The 27747-nt window shown below is 44.1% G+C and overlaps 1 protein-coding gene across 1 annotated transcript in view; it reads left to right on the top strand.

Annotated features, from left to right (window-relative positions):
- Positions 1–23253, top strand: part of LOC119381347 (MAM and LDL-receptor class A domain-containing protein 2) — a 90037-nt gene extending 66784 nt beyond the window's left edge. The window contains exons 27-41 of the mRNA XM_049412408.1: positions 626–742; positions 1711–1895; positions 4619–4793; positions 6368–6493; positions 6616–6774; positions 7214–7359; positions 10331–10529; positions 11456–11596; positions 12028–12057; positions 12593–12778; positions 15107–15232; positions 15399–15551; positions 20692–20788; positions 22743–22800; positions 23137–23253. Coding sequence (XP_049268365.1) covers positions 626–742; positions 1711–1895; positions 4619–4793; positions 6368–6493; positions 6616–6774; positions 7214–7359; positions 10331–10529; positions 11456–11596; positions 12028–12057; positions 12593–12778; positions 15107–15232; positions 15399–15551; positions 20692–20788; positions 22743–22800; positions 23137–23184 — 1946 coding nt within the window. The 3' untranslated portion in view covers positions 23185–23253. The remainder of the gene's footprint in view (positions 1–625; positions 743–1710; positions 1896–4618; positions 4794–6367; positions 6494–6615; positions 6775–7213; positions 7360–10330; positions 10530–11455; positions 11597–12027; positions 12058–12592; positions 12779–15106; positions 15233–15398; positions 15552–20691; positions 20789–22742; positions 22801–23136) is intronic.
- Positions 23254–27747: the final 4494 nt, after the last annotated feature.

The raw sequence follows: 27747 nt of genomic DNA on the forward strand, positions 1-27747 counted from the left end.
GTTGGTTGAATTTCATTACGCCACAATAATTAGTAGAGGCCGCTCTTTCTGTATCTCAAAGCTGCGGTGAGTTCTTCGCATGAAGAACTTCAATTCTCGAATTTGACATATCCGCCCTAATCGCCTAATTGAAAAGGTAATTAATTTAACTTACTTAATTACAGTCCCAAAGGCTGTCTTTAACCATCTTAAGATACCTCCCGCTACGGAAAAAGCAATTGTGAAGGCAGCGAGCAAATATCGCTTTTTCCTGATTTTTGAGGATGTTGGACACATTTCTTGAAACACCCGGTATAATGAAAAAAAAAAAAAAGCTTGACAAATAAGTAGTGCTCATTGGTTTATCAGCTGCGTTTATTGTCTCGTATTTTTTTCTTGCACTTGCTTGCGAATCCTGTATATATATTTCACGCTTTCTAGCGTAGTGCATATTTCTCTTTTTATCTTATAAAACTCCATTTACGAAAGGGAACGTGATGTTAGCAAATTTGTTGATTGCTTTTTAACGAGCGGCAGAGGAAAAGTACAGTAACATTTAAAGTAATATTAGTGCGTCATCATGACATGCTCCTAAATGTCACGGTAACCTAAACACAGAAAATAAGTATGTTATTTTTTTTTGCAGGAGCGAGCTGCAACTTCGAGAAAGACCTTTGCGGCTGGTTCAGCTCGTTGTCAGAAAAGAAGAAGTGGCACAGAGCTCACGGGGACACTGGCGATCACACCTTAGGAACTACTGAGGGTAAGCGACTAGCTGTTCAATTCCTCGGTTACCTTGATCGAGTTGAGGAGCGCGTAGTCCTTGTTAAACGCGATGAGGGTTCTGCGAGTTTTGTTATAGACAGCATCATAAACACCTGTTGAACAGGGAATACCACTAGCTCCAACGTTTCGAAAAAAGGACTTACCTTCGTCGACGTCGCCCTGACGAAGACAAGTCCTCCTGTCGAAACGTTGGCCCCAGCCATCTTCCATTTTCATCTGTTTTTCATCGCTTCAAACCTTCATCTTTCTCTGAACTTCTGTTTTGTTTGGATCATAAACGGCTAGAGCACCGATGCGATATGTGGGCCGTTGTGTTGATATGAGCTTTCTTTTCTTTCGAAATAGCGATATCAATATTGGAATAATTGTCTGTACCCCTGCTATGCTTTACCGCGGTTATGGAGATATACGAAAAATTCTTGATACCTTACGTTACGTTACGCCATGATGTAGGGTTCAGTTCGGCTTCGCATTCCACTTCTGCATTGTATTCCCTTGCATTTTCATGATCATAACAATGCCAAATGATCTTTTAAACTCAGAAAGCTGTCGAATTGGCGTTTTTTGCTACATTAAAATGAAATCAACATTATTATTGTTTCTCTAAACAAATTTGAACATGCGTTAACTATCTAGGAACAGTGGGAACATCGCTTTTGTCTCAAATTTATTGAAACGAATCTTTCGATAAGTTTACATTACAATGCTTAATTGCGCAGTGCACTTTATCTGCTGTTTGCTGTTGCAAGCTGTAATGATGAGGTTGGCAGATTGGCAGAGCTTTTTGTCTTATTATGCGTAGCAAGTCGCGTGTATTGCGCTAGAGTGTTGCTCAACTCCCGACGGTTTTACTCCAACCACGCTGTTGCTATAGTCTGCCGTTTTTTGTCTTACCGGACATTAATATTCACGCACTTTCTGTCTGACTTTCTCTCGCATCTGTAGGTCATTATGTGAGCCCAGACATCAGCCTCCAGAAAGATTCGCCGGGTGCACGAGCGCAACTCCATTCCAAAATTTTGAGAGAATCGGGACCCGAGTGCAGTTTCTCCTTCTGGCTCTATTCTGCCGACAAGACAAATATGTCCTTCCTCAACGTTTACGTGAAGCAAGCCAAGGTTGCACCAAAGGTATGGGGTTGTCAGTACTTGTAGGTCAGCTTTTTGCGGCACACTGAGTATAGAAAAGGAGCGCAAACTGGAGCACGGACGAAGAAAAAGGACTGGACGGGCGCTGCTCCGCTCCTTTTGCTTTGCTCAGCATAGAGTTGTGTTTGATCGGGCTAAATTAGCCTCTTTTTTCTAGGGTCTTTCTGCGTTCGTCCTTTCGTCTACCCTTCCTACGCCTCTGTTTAGCCACCGCTGTCAGGCCAACTATTCCGTTTACAAATTCCCTATCCTCAACTTCACCCTCACGAAACGGAGAAGAAAAAAACTTCGCCCACCACTGCCACTGCAGATCGAACTCATTCATGCATTCATGAACCTGCGACAGTGCACGGTCGGCAGCCGAACGCGCTGTCAGCATGGCGCTTCGTCCCACTGAACTCTCGCTCAGCTTTCACGCTTGGTAGCTTGTGCGACGCATACCACGGGAGCAGTGGCGTTTGCGCGCGTATTTAGGGCGCCGCAGCGTGGCGAACGATGAGAACGTTGTACGCACCACGAAGCCTCCTTCGCGAAGGCTGTGTTCGATGTGACAGTTGTCCGCATTTAAATGTCGGATAGGGGCTCGACGGAGCACCGCTGGAATACATTCACCCAACAAAGCTGATGTGCGATGCAGCAGCCATTCGCATTGCGGATTTCAGAGTGGCATTGATTCTCCGCGCTCCTTTTCGAGTGATGTATTTTGTTGTCTTAGATTTAAACGAACAAATTTTGTCGTCACTACGACCGGTATCGTGCCGTCGTCGCCCCTGTCACAAGTAGTCGTCATCGATCTGGCCAACAGTTAATAAAATTTATACAATGTTTCAGGGCTTCGCATAAAGTTAGGACAGGTTGGATGAGGGAGGAACTGCCGTTCCGCTGAACGAGTTATCAGGTTCGCTCATTTGCTGATTTTGATCGTAGCATTCGCTGTTTCGACTATTCAAAACAAACATTCGCAGAGTAGGAGCACCTTTCACGTCTATTTTATGGCGCTAGCGCCTAGCGATATTGTGGCACTTTCGCAGCACCTTTAGCACGGACTGAGCGTATGGTGATTCCAGCTTGCCGACGAACAACAAGCTGGACTGGATGTTCTGTGTCCAGTACTTGAAAGCCTTCAGTAGGCACCTTGACTCGACAATCTACAATGGAACGAGTTACGGCCGAGATCCAGCGTCCAGCACTATGCAACGCAGCAGTGTTCTTTAGGCTCGCGCGAATTCCTTGTATGCTCACTTCTTTCTATCTGCCTATCATTTCATCCCTTAATCTCCTTTCCCCAGCGTAGGATAGCAAACCGGACACGCGTCTGGTTAACCTTCCTGCCTTTCCTTCCTCTTTCTCTTCCTCCTCCTCCTCCTTCGCAGCAACTTAGATTCACCAACGAATTGATGTTGTTAAAAAAGAAGAAAAAAGAAAAAGACACGCAGAAAAAAATATAATTGGCACGGAAGGGTACGAATGCATATGGCTAACGTGACCGGTAGGTCATAACAGCAACAACCTGACATGCTCCACAGTTGCGTCACGATTAACGATAACACCTGCCCTTTATATGCGGGCATGAGCCAGGGATGTGAACCAAACGGTCGGGGCTTGCGCAAATGAAGACACTTAAATGGAACATTAAAGTCGCCTAAAGTTTTTTCTTACACGCGTAGTACATAAAGTACTTGTGTTACATGAAATATATGAGGCGTATTTTATGATGCCTATCAGGAACATTTCAAGAAGCATACCAGGTACGTTTATTGTTGTTCTAATTGGCAAGAGCAATCACGCTTCGGCCTTTCTAGAACTTTTGGAAAAGGAAGGCCAAAAGAAGAAGGCTGGTTGGTTTTCTCCGTTATTGAACTTCATTGCTATCACGATGAGGCATGTACCAGGTCCACTGGGTTCTATAAATGTTATTACGCCACTGCAAAACGTACCAGTAGCGATAAAATTGCAAATTCTTCTTCTTTCATAACGTCCACGAGGCTTTTTTTTTTTGCTCCTGTTATTTGAATGTAGTGTTGTTTCAAGTTCTAATAAACCGTGAGTACAAAGTAGAGAGGGATAGAATGACCAGATATTGTGACATTACAACATTTTATTAAAAAACCAGGCGTATTTATCCACCCCCAAGCTCCAAACTCGACAGGGCCCAATCGGTAGATTGGAGGCAGTTACAAACCCAGACATTCCTCAACCCCGTTCATCTCAGGAGGATATATCCAGACATCGATTCAGACGATAACTGCAAATTATGCGGCTGGACTCACGCATCTCTTAAGCACATTCTCTGGGAATGTTAGGTTATAGGCGAAGAAAATGCAGTCTCCCCAGATGAAGCTCAAAAAATGCTCGGACGTTTGTTTAAATGGCTCTACTCGTGTAGCTTGGATTGTCATAGTACCTTCAGCGTGTCGTTAAAGCGCTGAACATGTTTACGCTGTTCAAGTATATTGCCTGTTAGATCTTCCGGTGATATCAATATTATTTGTCAGTATATTAATTGGGTGTATGACTAATGACAGAATAGACTTGAATGCAAGCCAGAGGTAGCCTGGTACACTTTAAATATGGTGTAAATAACCACATTTGTGAAATAGAGCTGGGACTCCGCATCGCGAATGGTGTGACACACCTGATGTGCTTTGAGTTTTTTTTTCATTAACATTCTTCACAATTCAGTTATCTTTCCATATTTACCACAGGTAGAGAAGGTTTTTTCGTTAGCCGAGAATGCCATGGCCCAGAAACGTTGGACGCCCATTACGACAAATCTCGGCCGACGGATTGAGTTTGGTGTCATCGTGGAGGCTGTGTGGGGCACAAGTGGTCCTTCAAGTCTCCGCCTTGACGACATCCTCTACCAGAAATGCAGACCAGGTAGGGAGTTCAGTGTACGACTTCTTTCGACGAAGGCGGCAGACACATGATCTGGTCATGCAAGCGTGCAGAGGCCGTTAGCGAATAAAGCCTAAGTGAACGAATAAAGCGCTGATGCTTTGCCGCTAAGGTTGCTGTCGACTGTTGCGCAATACACCGCTTCACATGTACTGCTTCCTGATACTGCAGGCATTAAGCTTTGAAGGTTAAATACGGTCGTACTTGCACTCAATAACCGAGAAACGTCGTTTATGTCGTACATAAGTATTTCTAATGCAATATACCGAGCACTATAGCCTTGTACGCAATTGCAACGGATAATGTGAAATAGCGCTGCAACTGGAGACTAGGTCTTCTGAAGCATATGCATTGAACTAGAAAAAAAACGACAAACACGAATATTTTACAAAGGTCACGGGCACTGCTTCTGTTCGGTTTTTGTTTTGTACTGTTATACATTGCCTTTCCAGTTCTTTTTAACACGAAAGTGTTTTACGCCGAGGTCCACCAAGGTTTCACTGACGTATTTCCGTCACGGATATGACGTTGGGAAAAAGCACACTCACGGATGAGAAAGAAAAAACTAGAAGAAAAAGTTCCGACGCCAATATTTCAAGAAGTTCCGAGTTCCGACCACGGCATCCAAGACTGCGGGCCTACCGGCGCGCAGTCTTGGATGCCGTATGGTCAGAGCGTCTGGATGCAAGCGAGGAACGCTGGCCGCACTAGCATCGAGGAGCAACCCTAGACACAGTTACGTTTTTTGCCTTTCGCTTCGTGTTGGCGTGTGACGGCTCGTTGTCGGAGTTGTGTAGCTTCCACATGCACCAACGGTGTTTCTCTGCCGCCTACTGCTTCGAGTGTGATATCACCGACTAATAAAACTACTGCAATAAGCGCCACAGAAAGGCAACGATCTCGACGGGCGAATGTCGTGCCTTCGTGGAGCGAGACAGAGGCCAGCGGGACGTGGAACGCCTTCGCGCGTTCGCGGCTCAAGCTACGAATCTCTGCTTCCCGTGTTGCTGAAGCGCACTTTGGTAGTGTATGCATGAGCACAGGCCTAGGTTATCATAAACACTATCACTCGGTAGTGCACACCGTGCCGTGCCTCTCCTCAATTAACGACGCCTTGAAGAAGTGAATGTCGAGTACTAGTGCTTATTAGATTCTTCTTGATGCCAACTTTGCGCGGGATTCACGATAGGCTGTGTTCAAGCATATGTTAACAACTTCATCTACCACAACGGGTACATAATGGACAGGGGCGTTAGTCGTCGCGATGGAGATGTGCCATTAGGCGTCAACGCATACGTACATCCTCGTCAAACGGTGATATAGCTGCCAAACATCAATAGATATTGTACACGCTCTCATAGATCAATGTACAAAAAAAAACAATCAACTGCTTCTGTGAAGACGCCTTTCACATTCGTGTTGTACCGATTCCTATGATGGAGGGATCAGTCATGTTTTTTTGTTAGTTTCATTCAATGTAATTGATTTTCTGATATTCTCTATGCCACATTTTTTTATTCATACAATTGCTTACATATATTTCCATGTTTGCGCAGACCATCATGCCAGCAGCTGTGCAGAAGGTGAATGGATGTGCGCCGACCTAACTCAGTGTGTCTTCCAGTTCGAGCGCTGTGACGGGAAAAGAGACTGCTCAGACGGCAGCGATGAGCGAGACTGCGGTAAGTATACAAGCCGTCAATGACGCAGTGCATTCAAGACGAGTGCGTGAACCATTTATGTTAGGCATTTTGCACACAGCTGTTTCTATGATGCACTGTTGAGTCCTCCATGGCATTTGCAGTCCATGGTATTGGTGACTGTAATTTCGACGAAGAAGACTGGGTAGCGGCCTGTAACTGGACAGTCGACATCATTGCTGGTCAACCATCGTGGAAACGAGCTAAGGAATCCCATTCTGAGGACACAGGCCCTCCTAGCTCACATCGTGGAACACCAGGAAGTAAGCAGATGGATATAGATATGTAACATTTTTTTTATGATGGCGTTGCAAAGCACGCGATCCCTATGACGCATGATGTTTGATGTAAGGCACCCCCTTCCCCAAAGACATGCTCCTCAGCGCACATTTTCAGGTTACACGTGGCATTAAGTGCATCTTAGTTAAATTAAGTAAACTGAAGTAGGATGGCAGACTGGGCGAGTTGGTTTCCTTCTGCGCTGTTGTTAAAGCACCATAAATTAAGTAAGCAAGGAGGATACAAAAAGTTCACAGTAACGGCGCTGAAGCGCTAATCACAAGAGATGTAACAGCATCAGTTCTCCTAATCTTAATTTTCGTAAGTAATTTCAATTCCCGTGCTGGCTTGTACGAGAACGTTCTCATTGAGTAATGCAGTACATGAGAATCAGTCGTGTTGTTAATATTTCTTTCTTCACAGCCTATTTCCTGCTAGCCAACAGCACCGAGCTGCCACTGGGGTCGGTTGCAGTTGCCCGCACACCTCAGTTCCCAGCAAGTCAAAACAGATGCCACCTCAGATTCTGGTATTTCATGAAAGGTTCACCATCTATGCAGTTTCTCAGGGTAAGTTCAAGATAAGCACTTTTTGCTCTAGGTCCTAGCGTTTCGGCCGGGGTTCCAGTCTTCATCACAATATTCAAAACATAGCTCCGGATAGTCTTAATACGTGCTGCCTTCTTTTGGATGCTGAAACATGGTAGTACGCTAATGTTTTGTTCAACGGCGGGCGCGTGCACACACATACATGCACACACCCTAATGTAGCTTTAGTGCGGCGGAAAAAGAGCAGAAAGTGTTGCTTCTGCCTGCCTAGAGCAGGAGCCATATGGTTATCATGTAATAAGCGGCACCACGATTTGAACACACGGCTACGTTTTTCATGTGTGCATCAAATTTCGCATTAAGAGGCACCAGGGTCAAATTATATCGGTCGCGAAACTTGGAACGAAAAGTGGTCGAAAACCCATTGCCACGGGCATCAACGCCCGCCGTACGATTGAAGCGCGACTAGGTGAGGAGGGGAGAAATAACGAAAACCAAAATCTCAATGGAATTTTTTTTCGAAAACTCCCAATTTTATATATGCCAAAGTAAACTAGAAACTCACTTTACGGCTTATCTGAAACTTGGGTAAATAGTTGGTTGCCTCATTTTTGTTTGGTCGAGCGCCATAAATGGGGGGCGTATGCAGGCAGTTTGCAATGTGGGATGTGGACTTTTGTTTAGTTCGGCGCATTGTCGGGTCAACGAGACATCGCTCACTTTTGCGCGGTGGTTTCGTGCGTATCTTCCGTAGGTTATTTATTTGGTTATGTGTTATTTACTGGCGTGACACTTCAGAGAAGCTGAACTAGCTCACAGAATGTGTAGATAACCGCTCCTGACAGCAGACTGCTTTCGCTGGCGCACGGCCGGCGTGCACTCGCCTTTCGTGACGGTGAATGCGGCACGCTAAGCGAAGAAACGCTGTACGTACTCTAAGGTTGCCAAAGTGATACTTGGAAGGCTGCTGTCTCGTTCCAGTGGTTTTTCTCGATTGGGTAACGTGAGTTTTCGAAGTATTGTGCTATTGTGATCGTGAGCCGTTGTATCATAATTTCCTAATCTGCAAAGTATTTTGGTGTATATTGCAAGTACTCTATTTGGCTGATAAAACAAGCTTGCTTCCCCAATCTTTTTTGTTGATCTTCCTTTTCTCTCGCACACGCAAGTTGCGAGCCATAAAGACGCAACAAAATCGCGTAGTTATCAAAAGCATGTAAAAGGTCAGCAATTAAAACAAAATTCAACTTCGCGCCATGTAGTGCAAATGCGCGACGTCGCTACCGCTTCAGGTTGTGACGTCATATTTCTTTTATTGATATTTTGCTTGCTGTTAGTTGTCCCCGCGATGCGTAGATGGTGATGGTGGCAACGAGCCGCCAACTACTTGATACATGGGCTTCTGTGGAAGTTACGCTACCAGTTTACATATACCTTGGAGGCACTGCTGTATAAAATATAAAGATCTGGACTTACCGAGCTAACGCTGCGAGATCACAATTAAATTATTTAGGTACAACGTACCGGCTGGAATTGATGCGAAGTGACATTGTAATAACGTAGATCATTAAGCGCTGCACAACAAAATGTGATGCGTACGATTGTGCCTTTTTTTTTGCACGCAATACAACTTGTAATCTAATGAAATCTTTATATTTATGGACCACGAAGGTGGCAAGATGATTGCCACTCAATACTTAAGTTTATGCGGTTATTGGTCATCCGCCAACATCTGAGTAGGCGAGTGCAAGTGAGATATATATGAATAAAGAGAGGTGCATACGCAGAACTGTACGGAACATATCGAAATACATTTAATGCTACTGTATCCATTATGCATTGTTGGGCGTTGGCCAAGAATAGGTGTATACCCAGTGACACAAGGTTTGGGCTTCATAAGTATAACGCGATTGCAAAAAACTTCAATATTAAGCGCTCTAAAACCAATCGCTATGTGGTCTTTAAGTGTGCGTATGAGCCGACATTGTATGTGAAGTATTATGCCATGATTTCTTGTTTGATTACGTAGAACAAAGGCGTTCGCTGACTGACACTACGTTGCCGATTTGTGACAACTATAAGTACTACGTATATAACCTCTCTGTGAGAAACTAACCTACATACACCTGAACTGCAACCGTAGGCCAAGAAAGTTTTATTTTGAAAGTCTACTAAGCCGCTATATACTCCCTGCTGACTGGAAGAATGATATGCAACTGTACGTATTCGCAGTTTTTATTTTTATTTATACAAACTGCAGGTCACATGTGGGCCCAAGCAGGAGTGGTTTAATGAAAAAAAGAAGGTCATATACATGAGTGGCATATCAGAACACAAGGTCACTGAGAAAAAGAAAATGAGTTTAAAAACTACAAAAATGCAAATCACACCACGTTGCATTCCGAACACATTACATACCAATGTTGATGCTTCCAACAATGTTAACAAATGAGTCTACTGAAGTAGAGGAAACAGCACTCTCAGGTACTTTATTCCAATTGTCGGTGGCGGCTGGAAATAACGAGCACCTATGTGAGTTTATGTGGTTTACGGATTGTCTCAGCCTTTTACTGTGACCCGTTTGAAGGGAGTGTCTGGTGAGACAGCGCAGAGCGATGTAATCTAAATTCGGCCATGATAGAGCTGACGCACAAATTTTAACCTCGATATGATTCTGCGATGGCCTAGTGTCGGTAGATAAGCTTTCATAATTAAGTGGGTAGCGCTGCTCCTTGTTGAATAATGTGAAAAGGCGAACCAACCGCTAATCTTTGTATTTGCTTCAGTTTATCAGTGAGATATTTCTGGTGTAGGCTCCAAAGCTCTTTCTGGGAATTCTTTATTTCCCTCGCTTCTCGGCATCTTGCTCCTGCCACAATTGTGCGTAAAAATAGGAAATACATTTTCTTGGTGGGGCATAGACGTTTTTGCATGACGTGAGCGACGTTAGCGGGTATCATTAACTGCAGGCTGTCTTTGGACGCTTTCGTAGGTGGAGACAGAGGGTGCGGGCTCGAGACTGCCCATGTGGCAAGAGCTGGGACCCCAGGGATCCCTGTGGGCATACGCGCACGTGGTGGTCGGTCACCCGGAGCCTTTCACGGTCGCCTTCCTTGCCCAGCGCGGAGGCGACGCGCTCACTGATATCGCAATCGACGAAGTGACCTTTACGCCTTCATGCCTGGAAGGAGGTCAGTGCTTGTGCTCTCTTGAGATCCTGTCGCATTTAAGATAATGCATTCACACTTTTCTCTGTTTATTGGGAAATGCATATTTAAAGGGGTTTGTTTAAGCGCAAATACGCGAAGAAAGGAAAAAGGAAGCAGAATGCTGTCCCGACGGGTAAAAAAAAAAAAAGCAAGCCGCGTATCCGTGCAACCTGGTAGCACTGAATGATGGGCACTGATTACTAAGGAAGAAGCTTGTTGTGTGCCGTTGACGTCCCAAGGAACTTTACACCTTGCGCCATCGCTTCTTGGCTGCGCTTTTTCTATTTTCCATAACGGCTCGTTTCATTGTGGTTTAGTCTACCTGCCTTGTAAGCATTTTCTCACCTATGTAATACTCATGAGCTGAAGAGCTCACTCGAGCATAAACGCATTTGAAGTTTTTTGGAAGGTCTGTCATCCGAGTTCGTTTGTTCAATCAAGTTAAGGGATTACTGACGCCGACTTTGTCATTTTTTAGCTCTGATGACCCATCCTGCGCCCAGCATTGTAGGAATGAAAGTGCAAGTGCTCCGAAGGAAAGAGTAAATTATGATAGCTGCGCAAATAATAATAATAATAATAATAATAATAATAATAATAATAATAATAATAATAATAATAATAATAATAATAATAATAATAATAATAATAATAATAATAATATTAATAATAATAATAATAATAATAATAATAATAATAATAATGAGAAGAAGAAGAAGAAGAAGAAGAATTACTTTCATAACCCTTTCCCAACAATGCGGGATTCTGCAGAACTGAATTACCAAGTCTAGCTTTCATGCTATGTGTAATTACATACAGCAGCCGCAGTATAATATTCGAACGTGCGGAGCGAATTCCAATCGTAAACGGCGTCTGTGCTTCGAATACCAGCGTGCTCAAATTTTCAGGAACTGCTCATACCAAGAAACACCGGTCACTATGCACCCGAGAGGAGTTTTTGTGCGTGGACAGAAGAATGTGCCTCCCTCGAAGTTTCATCTGTGATTGCGAGAACGACTGCGAAGACGGCAGTGATGAAACCGACTGTGGTTCGTATACACAATAAATAGAATCAGTACAATTTGAGCCAAAAGTCACGTTCAGTATGTATAAGAAGCTGTAGATTGCACTCAGTGTACTACGAAAATATGCTCGTTTTCTCAATTATTTCCTTTGAAGAGACTTTTGAATGATAGCACGAAACCATTAGCGCGATTCGCCCTGTTCGGATGAACATTATTTCCACGAACAATCGAAGTATGCAAACAGCGAACTAGGGAATTTGATAAATAATTGTTCATTCACTTTAGGCCGCATTTGACGACTGCGAAATTGAGACAGCTATAGCTTGGCACATGTTTTAAACGAGCAAAGGCAATGATTTATTTGACTAGCGGTACATACGTGCATGACGAAGAAGAACGAGAAGTGCCACATTTTGGCGTATGTACTAAGTGCTACTATTGTTTTTTACTTACAGGAATGACATGCGAATCAGGAGGAACAACAGGTAATATCCACGATACAGAATTACTCGTAACTTTACCCTATACATGACACAAAACTGCAAATAGCGTTCGCGGGAAGCTTATCGTGCTTTGTTTGTGTTTTTTTTTCTTGATAGTTTTTGCAGACTTAGTGTGTTGTTTGTTTGTGAAATGTGGACGTGTATTTATGGGAAAATGAGCAGCGGAAACTTTTTAAACTATGTATCGGGATAGCCGGCTCAAGTGTAGCCTAACTTACCATACGTGTGCAACTATTAAGCAACAGAACCGCATGAAACTGAGGGCCGAAGACCATACTTTCGCCACTTGCGATGCGAAGAACATGACTTTAGTGTGGGTGGAACGTAATATCATTACAAATTTCGGATAGGAATGTGTCGATCAATGTGGAATGACACTGTAAAGATCAGTGAAATCTGCATTCTTAGTTTTGCTGGCCTCATTAGTGGCGATGGCTTGCGGTGGTCGCTTGGCAGCTGTCCGTACGAGCAGTATACATATATGCGCCAAAGGAAGGCTTTTGCGTTTGTCTCGCAGTTAGAGGGAAAGCAACTGGTCGCCCAATCTCCCCGGGTTCCTGGTCAGTGTCCACAACGCCAAGCTCGCTTTGCACCGCTCCCGGCGAATTCAGCTGTGGTAGCAGCAACGGTTCTTGTATTCCTCGTCTGCTCCTGTGCGATGGCGTGCCTGACTGCCCCAACGCGGAGGACGAAAGGCAGTGTGGTGCGTGAATCCTGTTTGTTCTTTTATTGCGATAGCAATTATATGGACAGTCTCGGCTGGATTTTGCCGTCGCCGTTGCCGCCGTCATGCACCGTATATGTATAAGTATGTATATATCTATAAAGTCCCCGCAGAAAAATAACTCAGAAAAATGCTTCCGAAGCGCGGAATCGAACCAGGGACCTCCTGCTCCGCAGCGAGCGGCGCTATCCACTACGCCACGAAACGCAGATCCTCCACGTAGCTAACGGCGAGCGTTATATACACACCATTTAGCGCTGGACGGACTCAGAGACAGCAGGCGATAATAAGCGTTTCTTCAATACCAGCGAGGTGGCGCTAGGAGCCCGACGGACGCATTTAAAAGTCGTCGGCGAGCTCGCTCGTTTCTTATATTTGCGCATGGGAGAAGCTTGCCCTTCCGCTGTCTGCTCGCGCGGTTTTCTCGTGGCGAGGGGTAGAGGAATGTTTCACGCTTTCACCGTGATGTCCGCGCTCATGTTACGGCGCGTACGAATGTCACTCGAGCTCAGGGACGCCGCTAAACGAACAAACAGAAGATGAGCGCGAACTATCAAGTGTCACAGCTCGACACTTGAAGCACGCTAGTTTCCTTCGCTGCTTCGGCCGCCTGTTGCAAGGCGGCCGCCTTGGAACAGAAGCGCTGTTCAAACTGAGCGTATCCATTGGCGAGCCTCACTTCGTATAGCATTAGTTCCTTGCTATCGCATTCATTGCTTCGGCCTTGCGGCGAAACTGTGACTTTTTTTTTTTTTTGTACTCGTGCCATGCGTGCGTAAGCGTAATCAGACATGCGCTAACAATATATCAGGACGAATTTCATCCTTTCATGCGACCTCCTTGGTCCGAAACAGGTAAACCCGCACACTTCTCTCCAACCATTTCACTGGAACAAGTCGCAAAGTTTACAGTAGGAAACGTCATTCATTTACTGTGTGCCGGCTGCTTTATCGCCTTATTTGACTGATAGCGACTATCCGAGAACGCCAGCTTCGAAGTGTTGAATGACGCAAACAGCACAGGGACAAAAGTAAGACGACGACACACAGAGCGCAAACTAGTTTGCTCTCTGTGTGTCGTCGTCTTCTTTTAGTCCCTGTACTGTTTGCGCCATTAAACACATTGGATCATGAACCAACATGCCCAATTGTCAGCCAGCTTCATGTTAGCGCTTTCAAAAGTGTTGTCGAGTGTCAACAGCGCTGGCAACAGTGTGCGCTGTCAACAGTTTTATCCGCGCTTGCTTTCTGGTTAATTTAAGCCTAGCACGCTGTCCATTTAAGAATGCTTGAGCACTTGATTTCAATAAACCGGTACGCTAACAGAGACGTTACGATTGTGTTACATTTTCGAATATATGTTGGATGCGCTCACTCGTTTACAATGAGAAGCACTTACGGCATTGTTGACAGATCCAATAAGATTCTTGTTTGAAATGTCCCCGCTGATTGTTTCGTGCGTTTTGCGCCTCAAATTCTGCGGTAAAATCAGCGATACTGAAATTGAGTGTTTTACTTAAGCTCGTGAGGGTCGTTCAATCTCAGCACACACTGTCGATAAAGACCTTCACTCTTTCAGCGCACGGATAAAAGAGTGCGGCAAGTATCATTCACATTGCAATAGGCAACACAAACTTTATCGCGAGCAAGCACGTACAGTTTGAGACGAACACTTCGCGATACAGACTGTCGTAAATGTTGTTCCTTAGGTCATGTAAGCGCGTGTATTTTTTTTCTCTTCTCAAGATAAATGAGGTTGTCTGTGAAGGGCAAAGGGGTGCACATAACGCTTAGGGCATCAGAGGTTCACAGCGTTGCTACTTCCATTCTGCTATTTCTGTTAGCGCACGTAGCACACCACGATGCTCCCTCATACAGCACAAAAAGAAGTGCGCAGTTTGTCTGCGGTTCCCAAGAGACTCATACAGGGAACTGCTCATTGCTGCTCTTTTGCGTTCATTCCTAGCGGCAGGATACCACGGAGTGGCTCTCTACTGTGCTTCGGGAGTCGAGCAGCCTTTCTTGCGCTTAGGGAGCTCAAGCAGAGCGGTGCACTGAAAGAACTGCTTGCGAAGAAATGCCCATATTAATATTGTACGAATGCTCAGATTTAACGTCGAAGTACCCGCTTGCACAATAATATTGCGTCGAAGAACTTTCATCGTGTCCTGTATCTGGCGCGTAAAAAGGAGCTTGCGCAAGAAGTGAAAAGATTTCACATCCAGTGGCTGTTCTCACGATGCACGCCTTCTCCGCATTGCTATAATTTCAGGAATAAATGTTTTTTGCATGAATTACATTTACGCAGATGGCAAAGACACTTGCCCTGAAGGCTACTACTATTGCCGGGACCCTTCGTCTTGTCTGCACCAATCCAAGCTGTGCGACGGCCGAGCCGACTGCAGCGATGGATCAGATGAATCTCTATGCTATGGTCGGTATCTTTGAAGTCGACACATCTGAATCACTCATTTCACTCTAGAAGTGCAGGAGCTGTACAGGTGTGCTTGGTGTACTAGGCGCACATTATTTTATGCTATTAAAAGCCATGCTTTTAGGAGCGGATACTAATGCATTACGTTCCCGTTTGCTTTTGGCAGCCTGCCCCGATTACTTTTGTCGCAACGGTGGCAGCTGCAAGCTGGCACGAGGGACAGGTGCTCCGCAGTGCGCCTGCCTAGACATCTTTGGGGGAAACCGTTGCGATCGGGTGCTCACCGTGGGACCTCCGTCTCCACTGGAACAGACTCACGGTACGCTCCTCCTGGGGACCAGCGACGCTTACTGGGAATTTCTAACTTTTTCCAAAACAGTTGGAACACTTGGTGGAAGGGTCCTGAACATACACGCGCACCAAATTATCTAATTCATCTCAGTTCGTTGCTAGTGATAAAATGTACAGCACAATTATTGGTTGGTAGCTAAAATGGCTTCGGTTTCTAATGATCAGATATGAAACGTAGCACTATTTACCTCTATGTAGCGTTACAGAACCCCAGGTGGCCGAAATTTCCGGAGCCCTCCGCTACTGCGTGTTTTAAAGACGATAGTCTGATAGTCTTTCTTGGGGAACTTAAACGCAGAAATTTCGGTCTGTCTGTCTGTCTGTCTGTCTGTCTGTCTGTCTGTCACATGATTTAGACACCCGGCCTAAGTTTAAGCACTTGCTGAACGCCCAGCCATCTTGAACTGGTAGCTGCGTTCATACTTGTGAACATTGTCGATCAAAAAGCAAATATTACGCATATCTGAGGCGCAACATCAATACGTAAGTATTATGTGCTGTGTTCCTTTACAGAAAATACATAGATACGTAATTCTAAAGAATATAGTGTTTCTTAGGTTGGGCTGAAAATGCTAGTGTTTTTTAGGCTGTGCTGAAACGGCGCATAAACGGCCGGCGGAAAAAAAAACGACGACATCTACAGCGTAGTACGCAGATACGCGGCCAATTTTCATAATCATGCGGTCATTTTGGCGCGCAATGCCACAGAAATTGAATTACCTATCTACAGCAGGCGCCATCAAAATGACGACTTAGGCTGTCATTTCATTTGAATTTTTAGTGTTCCCGAGCGAGAATTCTATTATAGTCGGCTTTTCAAGCTTGCCCTTCCCAGTTACTCCATATCACGCTATTTCGCATATTCACAGATACAATTTATTTGTGGAATTTTTTAGAAGTATATGTAGTCATCTCAATAATAGGTTATAACAGTACCGGCTCAAAAAAAAAAAAATCACATTCTTGTAGGGCTACGTTATGGCTCCGGCACCACGGTTTAGCGCTACAAAGTGTGAAGCCGCAGGTTTGATTCTTAAAGTCACTGTAACGGGAAAAGTACCGCGTTCCTTTTCTCTTCGCCGCCGCGCCCTTTCGGCGGCTTCGCCACATAAATGGTCCAGCTCGCTCACCTCGCTCGTGTCTCCCGGCCGCAGACGCACAGCGCTTTGGATGGCGATTGTTTTTATAGGGTCAGGAAAGCGTGCAGGAACATTACGACATCCCGTATCGTTTTGAGACTTCATTGAAAGCCTATCGAGGCATCGAAGAACGCCCGGGTAAGGCCCGCTTTGCCATTCCCAGCGGGAAGAAGGATGCCAAACGACGGGCTATGTGGCTGCACAGAATTTGGCGGGAAAAATTTGTTCCCACGACTGATACCCGCATTGTGAGGTAAGCACTTCATTGAGAATTCGCGAATGTTTGCGCCTACCCCGCACTAGTGCAGCTTTTTTCGCCTGGTTGTCGCAGGAGGTTTATGCACAATAACATTTTATTATGTTTGGCGTAAAATTGACGCCTTTGGGCTCACATATAATGATCAGCGCGCCATGAAAGCTGACTGCTACAGATTGGTACTGCCTGACGTGACTGTATGACGAACACGGCGCTTTGGATGGCGATTGTTTTTATAGGGTCAGGAAAGCGTGCAGGAACATTACGACATCCCGTATCGTTTTGAGACTTCATTGAGACTTCACTGGTAGAGCATCGGACGCGTTATTCGAAGGTCGCAGGTTCGGTCCCTGCCCGCGGCAAGCTATCTTTTCGTCCACTTTTCTTTCTTCACAATTACCTTACATTTATTACTAAAAACATCCCCTATACTTTCCTTGGCATTATTGTCTGTTAGTTCTCATTAATATTGTGTATAACAAAGAAAACGAGCCCTTGAAATTAACACTTCTTTCCTTCATTCATAGCGAGGGTCTCGTTCTGGCAGACTTGGTGCTTTCAGGTAGTATGCGAGGGATTATTGGTCAGCTGCCAGCTCGTAATAAGTTCACGTGCTACGTGACGCCAACAAGGCAGACAAAGAGTGTTCCACACTCGCCGTCATGGCTACTGGCGGCGCTGACTGACGCTCCCACGTTTAAATGTACACATATACACCATAAAGTGGACGGGGGGATGGCCGCCGCGGTAGCTCAGTTGGTAGAGCATCGGACGCGTTATTCGAAGGTCGCAGGTTCGGTCCCTGCCCGCGGCAAGCTATCTTTTCGTCCACTTTTCTTTCTTCACAATTACCTTACATTTATTACTAAAAACATCCCCTATACTTTCCTTGGCATTATTGTCTGTTAGTTCTCATTAATATTGTGTATAACAAAGAAAACGAGCCCTTGAAATTAACACTTCTTTCCTTCATTCATAGCGAGGGTCTCGTTCTGGCAGACTTGGTGCTTTCAGGTAGTATGCGAGGGATTATTGGTCAGCTGCCAGCTCGTAATAAGTTCACGTGCTACGTGACGCCAACAAGGCAGACAAAGAGTGTTCCACACTCGCCGTCATGGCTACTGGCGGCGCTGACTGACGCTCCCACGTTTAAATGTACACATATACACCATAAAGTGGACGGGGGGATGGCCGCCGCGGTAGCTCAGTTGGTAGAGCATCGGACGCGTTATTCGAAGGTCGCAGGTTCGGTCCCTGCCCGCGGCAAGCTATCTTTTCGTCCACTTTTCTTTCTTCACAATTACCTTACATTTATTACTAAAAACATCCCCTATACTTTCCTTGGCATTATTGTCTGTTAGTTCTCACAAATAACAGGTGGTAGCATGAAAATAATGGCTGATGCTCTCGCGGCCGGTTCGCTTGCTTGATATGCACCAAAATCGGTATTGCGTGACGTGACTGTATGACGAACATAAATACCCTGCGGTCAGGCACGTAGGCAAGGGGGGGGCCCGGGGGGCCCGGGCCCCCCCCCAAAAATTCGTCCGGCCTTCTATATTCCCGGGCAACTTTTGTTTTATTTTTGCCATGGAAATACTTTCTTTCGAACAATTAGGCCTTGGCCCCCCCCCCCCCCCCCCCCGAAAAAAAATCCTGGCTACGTGCCTGCCTGCGGTAACATGAAAATAATGAACATGAAAATAATGGTATGCATGTCATGTAAGGCATGACTGCACTGTGACTGTATTGTATGTAAGGCGTAACTGTACTTACATGCCATGCTCATGATGCTCTCGCGGCCGGTTCGCTGGCTTGATATGCATCAAAATCGGTATTGCGTGACGTGACTGTAATGCGAACGTAAATAACAGGTGGTGCACCACCTGTTATGCACCAAAATTGGTATTGCGTGACGTGACTGTATGGCCAACATAAATACCGTGCGGTAACATGAAAATAATGGTACGCATTTCATGTAAGGCATGGTTTACATGCCACGCTCATGATGCTCTCACGGCCGGTTCGCTTGCTTGATATGCACCACAATCGGTATTGCGTGACGTGACTGTAATGCGAACGTTAACAGGTGGTAACATGAAAATAATGGCAAGCATGTCATGTAAGGCATCATTTACATGCCAGGCTCATGATGCTCTCGCGGCCGGTTCGCTTGTTTGATATGCACCAAAATCGGTATTGCGTGACGTGACTGTATGACCAACATAAATACCGTCATGATTTTCACGTTACCACTTGTCATTCATGTTCGTCATACAGCACCTCACGCTATACCAATTTGGGTGCATTTCAAGCTAGCGAACCACCCGCCATCGCAGCATGAGCGTGGCAAGTAAGTCATGCCGTACATATGACATGGAAGTCATGATTTTCATGTTAACACCTATCACTAACGTTCCTCATACAGAAATAGCTCGTCATAAAAATTTTGGTATATATGCATTTCATTAAACGACGGCGAGCGCCCCGAAACCATGTCATGTAAATCATGTTTTACATGGCATGTCTGTCATGATTTGCACATTATAACCAGTCACTTATGTTCGTCATACACTCTTGTCACGCCATACCAATTTAGTTGTGTATCAAGCTATCGAAACGGCCGCGAGCGCACCATGAGCGTGGCATGTAAATCATGCCGTACATGGCATGCATGTCATTATTTTCATGTTATCACCGTAATTTAAATTCGTCATACAGTTATGTTATATGCCATACCAAATTTGGTGAACTTCCCACTAACGAAGCGGCCAGGACAGCACAAAGTCGGGGGCGGATAGATAGATAGATAGATAGATAGATAGATAGATAGATAGATAGATAGATAGATAGATAGATAGATAGATAGATAGATAGATAGATAGATAGATAGATAGATAGATAGATAGATAGATAGATAGATAGATAGATAGATAGATAGATAGATAGATAGATAGATAGATAGATAGATAGATAGATAGATAGATAGATAGATACGTACAAAGTCACAGAAATTTGCGAAGAAATGCTTCGCATTTAATAAATGCAGACAGCCGACCGCGTAAATGCCGCGCAGTTCGGATTTCTTTATCGGGTTAGTACGCGTGCGTGCGCATGTAGGCAAGCGAAAATTGCCGCTATTTCTTTCCTAATCAGTCAGAGAACAACGGTATGCTTCATTCGGGGCTGCAAAAGCGCACGCAATGCGTAAAACATGCGTTACTCCACGTGAAACCAACACCACACCGCCACAGCTTCGGCCGCGCTGGACCAAATATGGCGGCGCGCACGACGGTCGCGGTACTTTTCCCGTTCCAGTGACTTTAGAATCTCGGCTATGGAAGCCGCACTGCGGTGGCGGGAACAATAAAAAACGATCGTCTGCTAAGCAGTGGGAGCAAAGCTAGCTGTACTTATCTCGAAGTCCGCTATTACGGCGTCTCTAACAGTGATGTTTCGGAATGCAAAAAAAAAAAGAAAGAATAATCATAATAAGTAATAGGGGAATTTCAACGAACTTATTCATAAGTAAAAAAAATGGTTGGTCATCATCACCGTTGCAAAGCCAGTCGAAAAATGAAATTAAACTCTCCACATGTCTCAGTGCACGCCGTATTTCTGTCTGACAAGAACTAAATGTGTTTTCAGGCTAATGTCTGTAACGATATATGGGTTTCTGTGCTGATTTTCTCTGTCATATTTCTTTTTTCCAGTCGCCGGGTGGTCCTACGGGGCGCCTCTTATCGTTATTTCTGTGGTTGCTTTTGTCATCGTGGCCGTCACTTTCTGGAGAAGAAGAGTCTCAACTAGGTTAGTCGCATAAAAAAATCGTTCACAACTCTCTTTAGAAATGTTTTGGAAGCGATTAGTGCTCAGGTTTGCATGTACCTTATCGACCACGCGCCCAAGTTATGGCAAATGACTCCTTCAGGCTGAAAAGTCTTGCATTATATACCCTAAGGAGGGTGAATAGGATTTACTCCATATGACGTCATACGGCCATAATCACGCTGTGGAGTTTCAATGCTCCCAGTTTGGTGCCAAAATTTTTTTATATGTACGTTGAAAATTCGCAGCCATTAAACATATGTATGTCTCCATTAAAAAGCGGGATGTAGAATTCCTTAGGCTGCAGATTAAATGCCGTACAAACTCCTGTCTTCATCGTGAAATGGTTGGCAAGTAAAAGGCTCTTACTGTTTTCATGCTCTCAAAAAGAAATGGCGGTTGACGTTGAAGTTATTTTTTGTTTATCCATCTTTTAGTTATGGCTCAGTCCTTTGCGCCTCTGCTAAAAGATTGTTCGGCTGTACTTGCGGCTTAAAAAAAAGTTCTATGTTAATATAAGGATGCGAGATGTCTTGACCGTACGCATAACGTTTCACGTTCTTTTTTATACACAAATGGCCGCTCAGTATTATTCAGTTGAAAAAAAAAACAGTTCGAGCTTATATCTCAGAAGGTATGTAGCTTGTATTGGAGGATACTGACCTCTGCGCTACAACTCAAAGTGTCTCTTATCATTTAAATTACTTGTTCAGCAAATGTTAACGAAAGAACATGACCACGCAAAATTTACCTGCATGGCACCCACTTCATGCGGTATGATCTCCTTTCAAGTTGTGTTCTGTTCTTTATTATGAAAGTGGTCGACTATGTCACAAGTGTACTAACGACCCTGCATTTGAACTGTATGCAGTTCATTTTGCTCCTTCTTGAACACTCGTGCACGCCATGGTGGCTTAGTGGCTGTAGCGCAGCGCTGCTGAAAACTAAGTCGTGGGTTGGTACCAAGCAACCGCGGCGGCATTTCTGTGGATGGGCAGAATACAGGAACACTCGTGTACTTAGATTTAAGTACGCGGTAAGATACCCTGGCTGTCAGCATAAATACGGAGTCCCCCATTGAGGTGTCCTCATAATCTGATCACACTTTAGGCACGTAAGATCTTGAAATCTTTAAAATTTTCTTGAACACACGTACAAATTTAAGCTTGTGGCAGTTTATGCTGAATATGCACATGCGCTGCTCTTTGAGTCGTTTTACACGTTTTGGTTTGATAACATCATGCCAACTGTGTATTTATTTTTAAAAATAAATTGATGGTTTCGTGCATTTTAGCGGAAAGCTTGTTTTTGAGGAATTACATATTATCCAGATAGGTTTTGAGATAATTTTGTTGACGACCTTTGAACAACTAAGCGGCATCACAAAAACAAAGGGTCATCTAAATCTTTTTTTTTTATTAATCAGACTGTTCTATATGAAGATAACTTTCAGCGGTGCATGTACCTACAACCGCGAAATGCGCCTTAATTCTGTGCTTAAATTTCATGCCTTTTTGTTTTCATGGAAATAACTGCACCACGTTAACGAATTTCTTCATTATTGCAAAGATTTATTTCACGATCAAATAGAAACTACACCTTAAGTACAATATCTCTACGTCCACACATTTATACGACATCAGGGCTAAATATCTGCCTTTCTACGCCGCATTCAGTCTGCATGCTTTCACTTCGCCTTAAGCATGCGTATAACAAAGCCTCGTCGGTTTCCGAACCGTCGCGGTCTTATCGTAGCATGAATTCGAAGGGCGAAGCGACGCCGAACTCAGACCCGGGGTCTACGTTTACGATAGACATGTTCGGATTTTGCCAGTGTTTTTGATCAATGCTGTGGCAAAAGCTTTTCCTTATTCAGCGTGAAGACTGTGTTACTTGTGTCCTATTAATGATACCTTCATTTAAACCGTCTTTCTAGGGAGGAAACAGAGCCTGTGACAATCAACAACCCAATGTACGGGCTGCAACTCGATGAAGTGAGTTCTCAGTGAATATTTTCTATGCAAGGTGAAAACTTGACCACAATCGTAGTTTGTGTTCTTTAATTCACTTTGAAGCCTGTCTGTTACAAGAGAATGACGTCGTTGCAATAAGAGATCCGGTTTAACGTGTCGTTAATGACGGCGTAGTGCACTTCCTGAAAATAGTTGAGAATGGTCGGAAATGTCAATGCAAAGTGAGGTCTTTGCAACCCTGAAGGCAAACTAGTGTGGTGAACATCGGTGTTATTTTTTTATGTCATTACAGGGAGTGATATGTTTGTGCTGGAAAAGTTTCGTGCAGTTTCTAATCGTTTCACTTTTTTAACACAGGGAGACACCAGTACCTCGGCAGTTAATCCTCTTCACAGTGAGTGTTAAATGGAGGTTGTGGCTGACGTCGGCGCTTTTCTTACTGTATATATGTACCATACCTGGAAGATAGAATAAAATGTACCTAAATAATCGCTCATTTTGTACAATATGTTTCTACCCCCATTATGCCAAACTTTATCAAGAACCTACACTCTTCAGACGCCATAAGTAGGACAAATCAACATCTCAATGGAAAGAAATGTGTCGTATGACTTAATGCGCTAATGTACAGTACAATATTAGTGTAACAATGGAATTAACGGAAGACATTCCATGAAAAATCGCCGCAAACATTAGTTAGAAAATGACGTTATCAAGATTACAAAGTGCGGGCAAAGGCCCAGTGACTGTTCTGTGATCGCATTATACAAATGACTGTGAGATGAACTCTTCGGCAAAGTGTGAACGTTTTTTGTGTGTCTTGTGTGTGAACATTGTTGTCGACACGTGGACGTTATGCATGACGTGAGAACATTCCTTTTAAAAGGACATTGCCGTGAGTGAGTTTTACAATACTCTACTTTTATTTATAAGTTCGTGACGCAAATTAATAAGTAAGGGAAGAGGCGTAGCCGGAGCCATGTATAGGCACCAACCTCTCATTAAACACATTGAATAAAAAAAAAATTTACATAGACGTAGACCTCCTTTTACTTTGGCTGAAGGCAAACAATTAGGGCAAGTCTGAAAATAGATGAATTTGAAAACAAAGCGGTGCGGTAACTTATAATCAATATTTATTCTCCTCAAAATGGTAACATCAGAATGAAACTATGTTTAGAATTTCGTTCTTTTTTTTAACTTCTGGATAACCATTATTTCTTACCGGTTCGTAGCTGTTTTAAAAAACAAAAAAAAAATTGGCCGCGTATCTGCGTGCTTCGCTGCAAATGTCGTGTAAAGACGATAGAAGACGCGCTGTGTGAGATATGGACGCCATCTGGCAATACGTCGGGAAACATGAGTGCTCTGTTGCGTGCTGGTAGTCCCGGCGCAGCAGCAGGCGAAGACCTTTGCAGAGAAACGTCCGCACTCAACGAGTACTCTCCACACACTCTTTTATTTACACGTCGCCTGGGTAAAACAGGAACGCCAGAGCGGCGCCCACAACCGGCAGCCTGAAGGCCGCCCACAACGCTGCTTTTTCATTTTTTAAATATTTTTTTTCATCTTCTTGGCCTTCTCAAAACTAAAGTTTTTCAACACCAACCCATGGCATTCGTACAGTGCAATACAGAACCGAAACCGAAACACAACAATGAGCTCGTGCGAAGGGCACGGAGGAAGGCAAATTTCAGCGCAGTCGCATTTTCAACAAGGATGAACGCATACCAACTCGCTCAAGCTTCCATTCTTATGCATTTTCAGCGCAGCTTAAGAAACTAGGGTCCCTAAAATTACGTATGTATGCATTTTCTATTAAAGGAACACGCCACCTAATACTTACCTAGTGATGTTGCACCTCAGATATGCATGATATTTACTTTTTGATCGACAACGTTCACAAGTATGAACAGCCGTACCAGTTCAAGACGGCTGGCCCTTGGGCAAGTGGTTCAACTTTGGCCGAGTGGCTGAATCGAGGGACGTGCCGACAAACAGAAAGACAGACAGAAAGACAGACCAAAATTTCTGCGTTTAAGTTCCCCAAGAAAGACTATCGTCTTTAAAAGTCGCTTCAGGCAAGAATGACTGGTACCTTGGATGCAAAGGTAAGTAACTACATTGGTGCACCTTTTAGTGCAGTTTTTTTCAGAGCTGGCTAGGTGCAGTAATACGCTACAACATAATGAGCCCGTCCAAGTGCATATGCTGGAAGACCGCTTGAGAAGACATTTACTGCGGTGTTTTTTCAGAGCTTGTAATATTAAAATTTAGGAGAGGCCTTAATTGGGAGAGGCTTTCATCCAGCAGTGGACATAAAATAGGCCGATAATGATGAATATTAAAATTAGGCCATCATTCATATGCGATGGAAACACACCATGCAGTGTAGTAGGCGTTGCCAAAAAAATTAACTAAATACGTTACTCGTTGCGCTAACAAAAAAGGAACGCGTTACCGCCCTATGTAACCTACAAAAAACAAGGTAGCGCGTTACCGTTAAAAAAAAAAAGGTAACGCACAGTACTTCTGCCGTTACTCTATTTCACAAATTTTAATGAGTTTGTATTCGCTACGGGAATCCAGAATAACAATTTAATAAAGCTCGCATTTATATTTCACACAAAACTTCTAGCCCAAACAAGGATTTTAGTTGAAATACTGATATATAACGAGAATACTTTACACAAGTGTGCCTTTCAGTAGCAATATTACAGTGACCTAAAGTTAACTGTAGGGTTGCATGTGACGGCTTATAACTTTGTAGGACACGGTAAAGCCATTTCTCAAAGTTACATTAATCAGAAAATGAGATTTCATCATCAACGCTGTCCGGAAAGGAAATATAACTGATATTTCAAAAATTTTGCAGTAATTCTGACGGCATACGTCTACTAGCAAAACACATGCGCAGGTTTTGTACCAATAAAATAATGCTTAAGTTGCATAGTTCCGGAAAAAAACATTTCCAAGATAAATAATTTTTGGCCCTTTAAACCATATGATTGACGCAAAAATTGCGAGTGCTTATGTGAAGGCGTTCAAGGTCAGCCTCGCTCGCTCAGGAATTCAACAACCAGAAATGTGTACGAACACTTGCAGATACAAGCAAATTTTATTTTGAAAACAAAATCGTAAACACCGCTATAGTATTCCAGGTACGACTTTCTGACAATTACAGCTCACAGAATTTAAGCAATAGCTCTATTTCAGAGCTGACGTCGGACATCCTCCCTCGCTTCTTAGTGAATACGTCCACACCTATACGGTAAATAGGCTGTCGACGGACGCATCATGATGATACTATTATTGTCATCGCTTGGCAGGCCGATAGTAGTACGCCGCTTCGACAAAAGAATGGCTCTGGCAATGTGGCCCATACGAGACGAAGTTTTGTGAAAAACTCCCGGGACAATTGGAATAAAAAGTAAAACTAGTAACGAGACACCTGTCGTTACCAAAAAATGTTAACGTAAGTGCTTTACCCTTTACAGTTCCCAAAAGGTAACGACTGCGTTACTAAATTACAAAAAAAAAAGTAACGCGTTACCGCCAACACTGAAACACAGACACGTATAGACGGATGTGAGGTACGGAGGCGCGCACATGAAGGCTCCCTACGCTAACGCTTTGCGATGCGCCATCAAGCGGAGCATGCAGAAGTGTTCCCCGACTCTGAGGCCTCGGACGCAACTGCATTTTATGACCCTGATATGTAAGGCTTCGGTGTTACTTGCTCCTCTGAATTATGCCAACGCATGACAGATTTAGCTTGTACCAAGACGCTCATTTATAGTACGTCATTATCCAGCTTACATCTAACTGCTGAGGTTCAGCTGTGCCACAAAGATTTTCCTTTAGCAATAACCGCGACACGAGCCTCATAATACGTGACATTTGGTTGCAACAGCCTCCCTGAAAGAAAGAAACAAGTAGCACGGCCACCCATTCGAAGAAGACTGAGCCCTAACGCTTCGCGAGTTGCAGCTGCCCGAGGCAGAGGTGCGCCTGAAGCTGACAAAAGTCTGCCAGCTTAGTTTGCGAAGTTAATCTCCACCCAGCTAGTCGTGCCTTCCGCGACAATCGCGCCTGGTATCCACCAGCCACTTCGTCGCACCGCTTAATCCCTTCATTCAGGACCTCGTTCGAAGGAAGTTAAGACGTAGCGCATCCCAAGGGCAGAGGCCCTTTGCCAAGGTGACATGTTCGTAAGAACCACGTAAGAAAAAGTGATGGTTCCATTCGACTTTTCTTCTTGCAACTTCAGGAACGGAGGTAATGAGTCATGTTTTTATTTTTCTTTGGTTTCACATTTGTGCCTTACCAAGGGACCTTAAACCGATGAATATTACTTTGTCAAAGTAATTTCACGATGCCACAGCTAAATTAAGCAGCTATATATATATATGTTGTTCTTTTACGAGCGGCCTATAAAATTCAAGGAAATTTTCGCTTGTGTTTTATAGGAGTCTTTGCTGAGAGCTCTGTGTCTGACAGAATCGAGGACGTGCGTGCATAAAACTACGTGGGTGATGGAATTTCTTTAATGACTCCATAAATTTACATTACAAAGGATAAGATTCCCTGGTGGCGTTTGCTGCCACAATGAGCCCGTTGGTCTAACAATGCGTATTGAGCGGCAGATACCGTTACACTGCGTAGGGTTACTTACGAGTCGACATTATGCCGTTAAGGGTCGTCGAGAAGCAAGATTGCTTGCACGCTGTGAGGTGTAAGTGGTATGTGTATGACTGGTCTGAAAAAAAAAATTCACAACTGTGTGACCTTACCTGGAACTCGGAAGTATGTATAAGCATAAAAGGGTGTTGTTGATGAATCATAAGTGACTAGTTCACACTTCACTCCTTACATATACAAAGTGCCCAAAAGTTATTAGACACAGCGGAACGAGCACGGGGCGACACGGCTACGCAGGACTGGTCGCCTACTTCCGTGATACTTAAA

This window comes from Rhipicephalus sanguineus, chromosome 1 (assembly GCF_013339695.2).
Source record: "Rhipicephalus sanguineus isolate Rsan-2018 chromosome 1, BIME_Rsan_1.4, whole genome shotgun sequence".
Taxonomy (NCBI): Eukaryota; Metazoa; Arthropoda; class Arachnida; order Ixodida; family Ixodidae; genus Rhipicephalus; species Rhipicephalus sanguineus.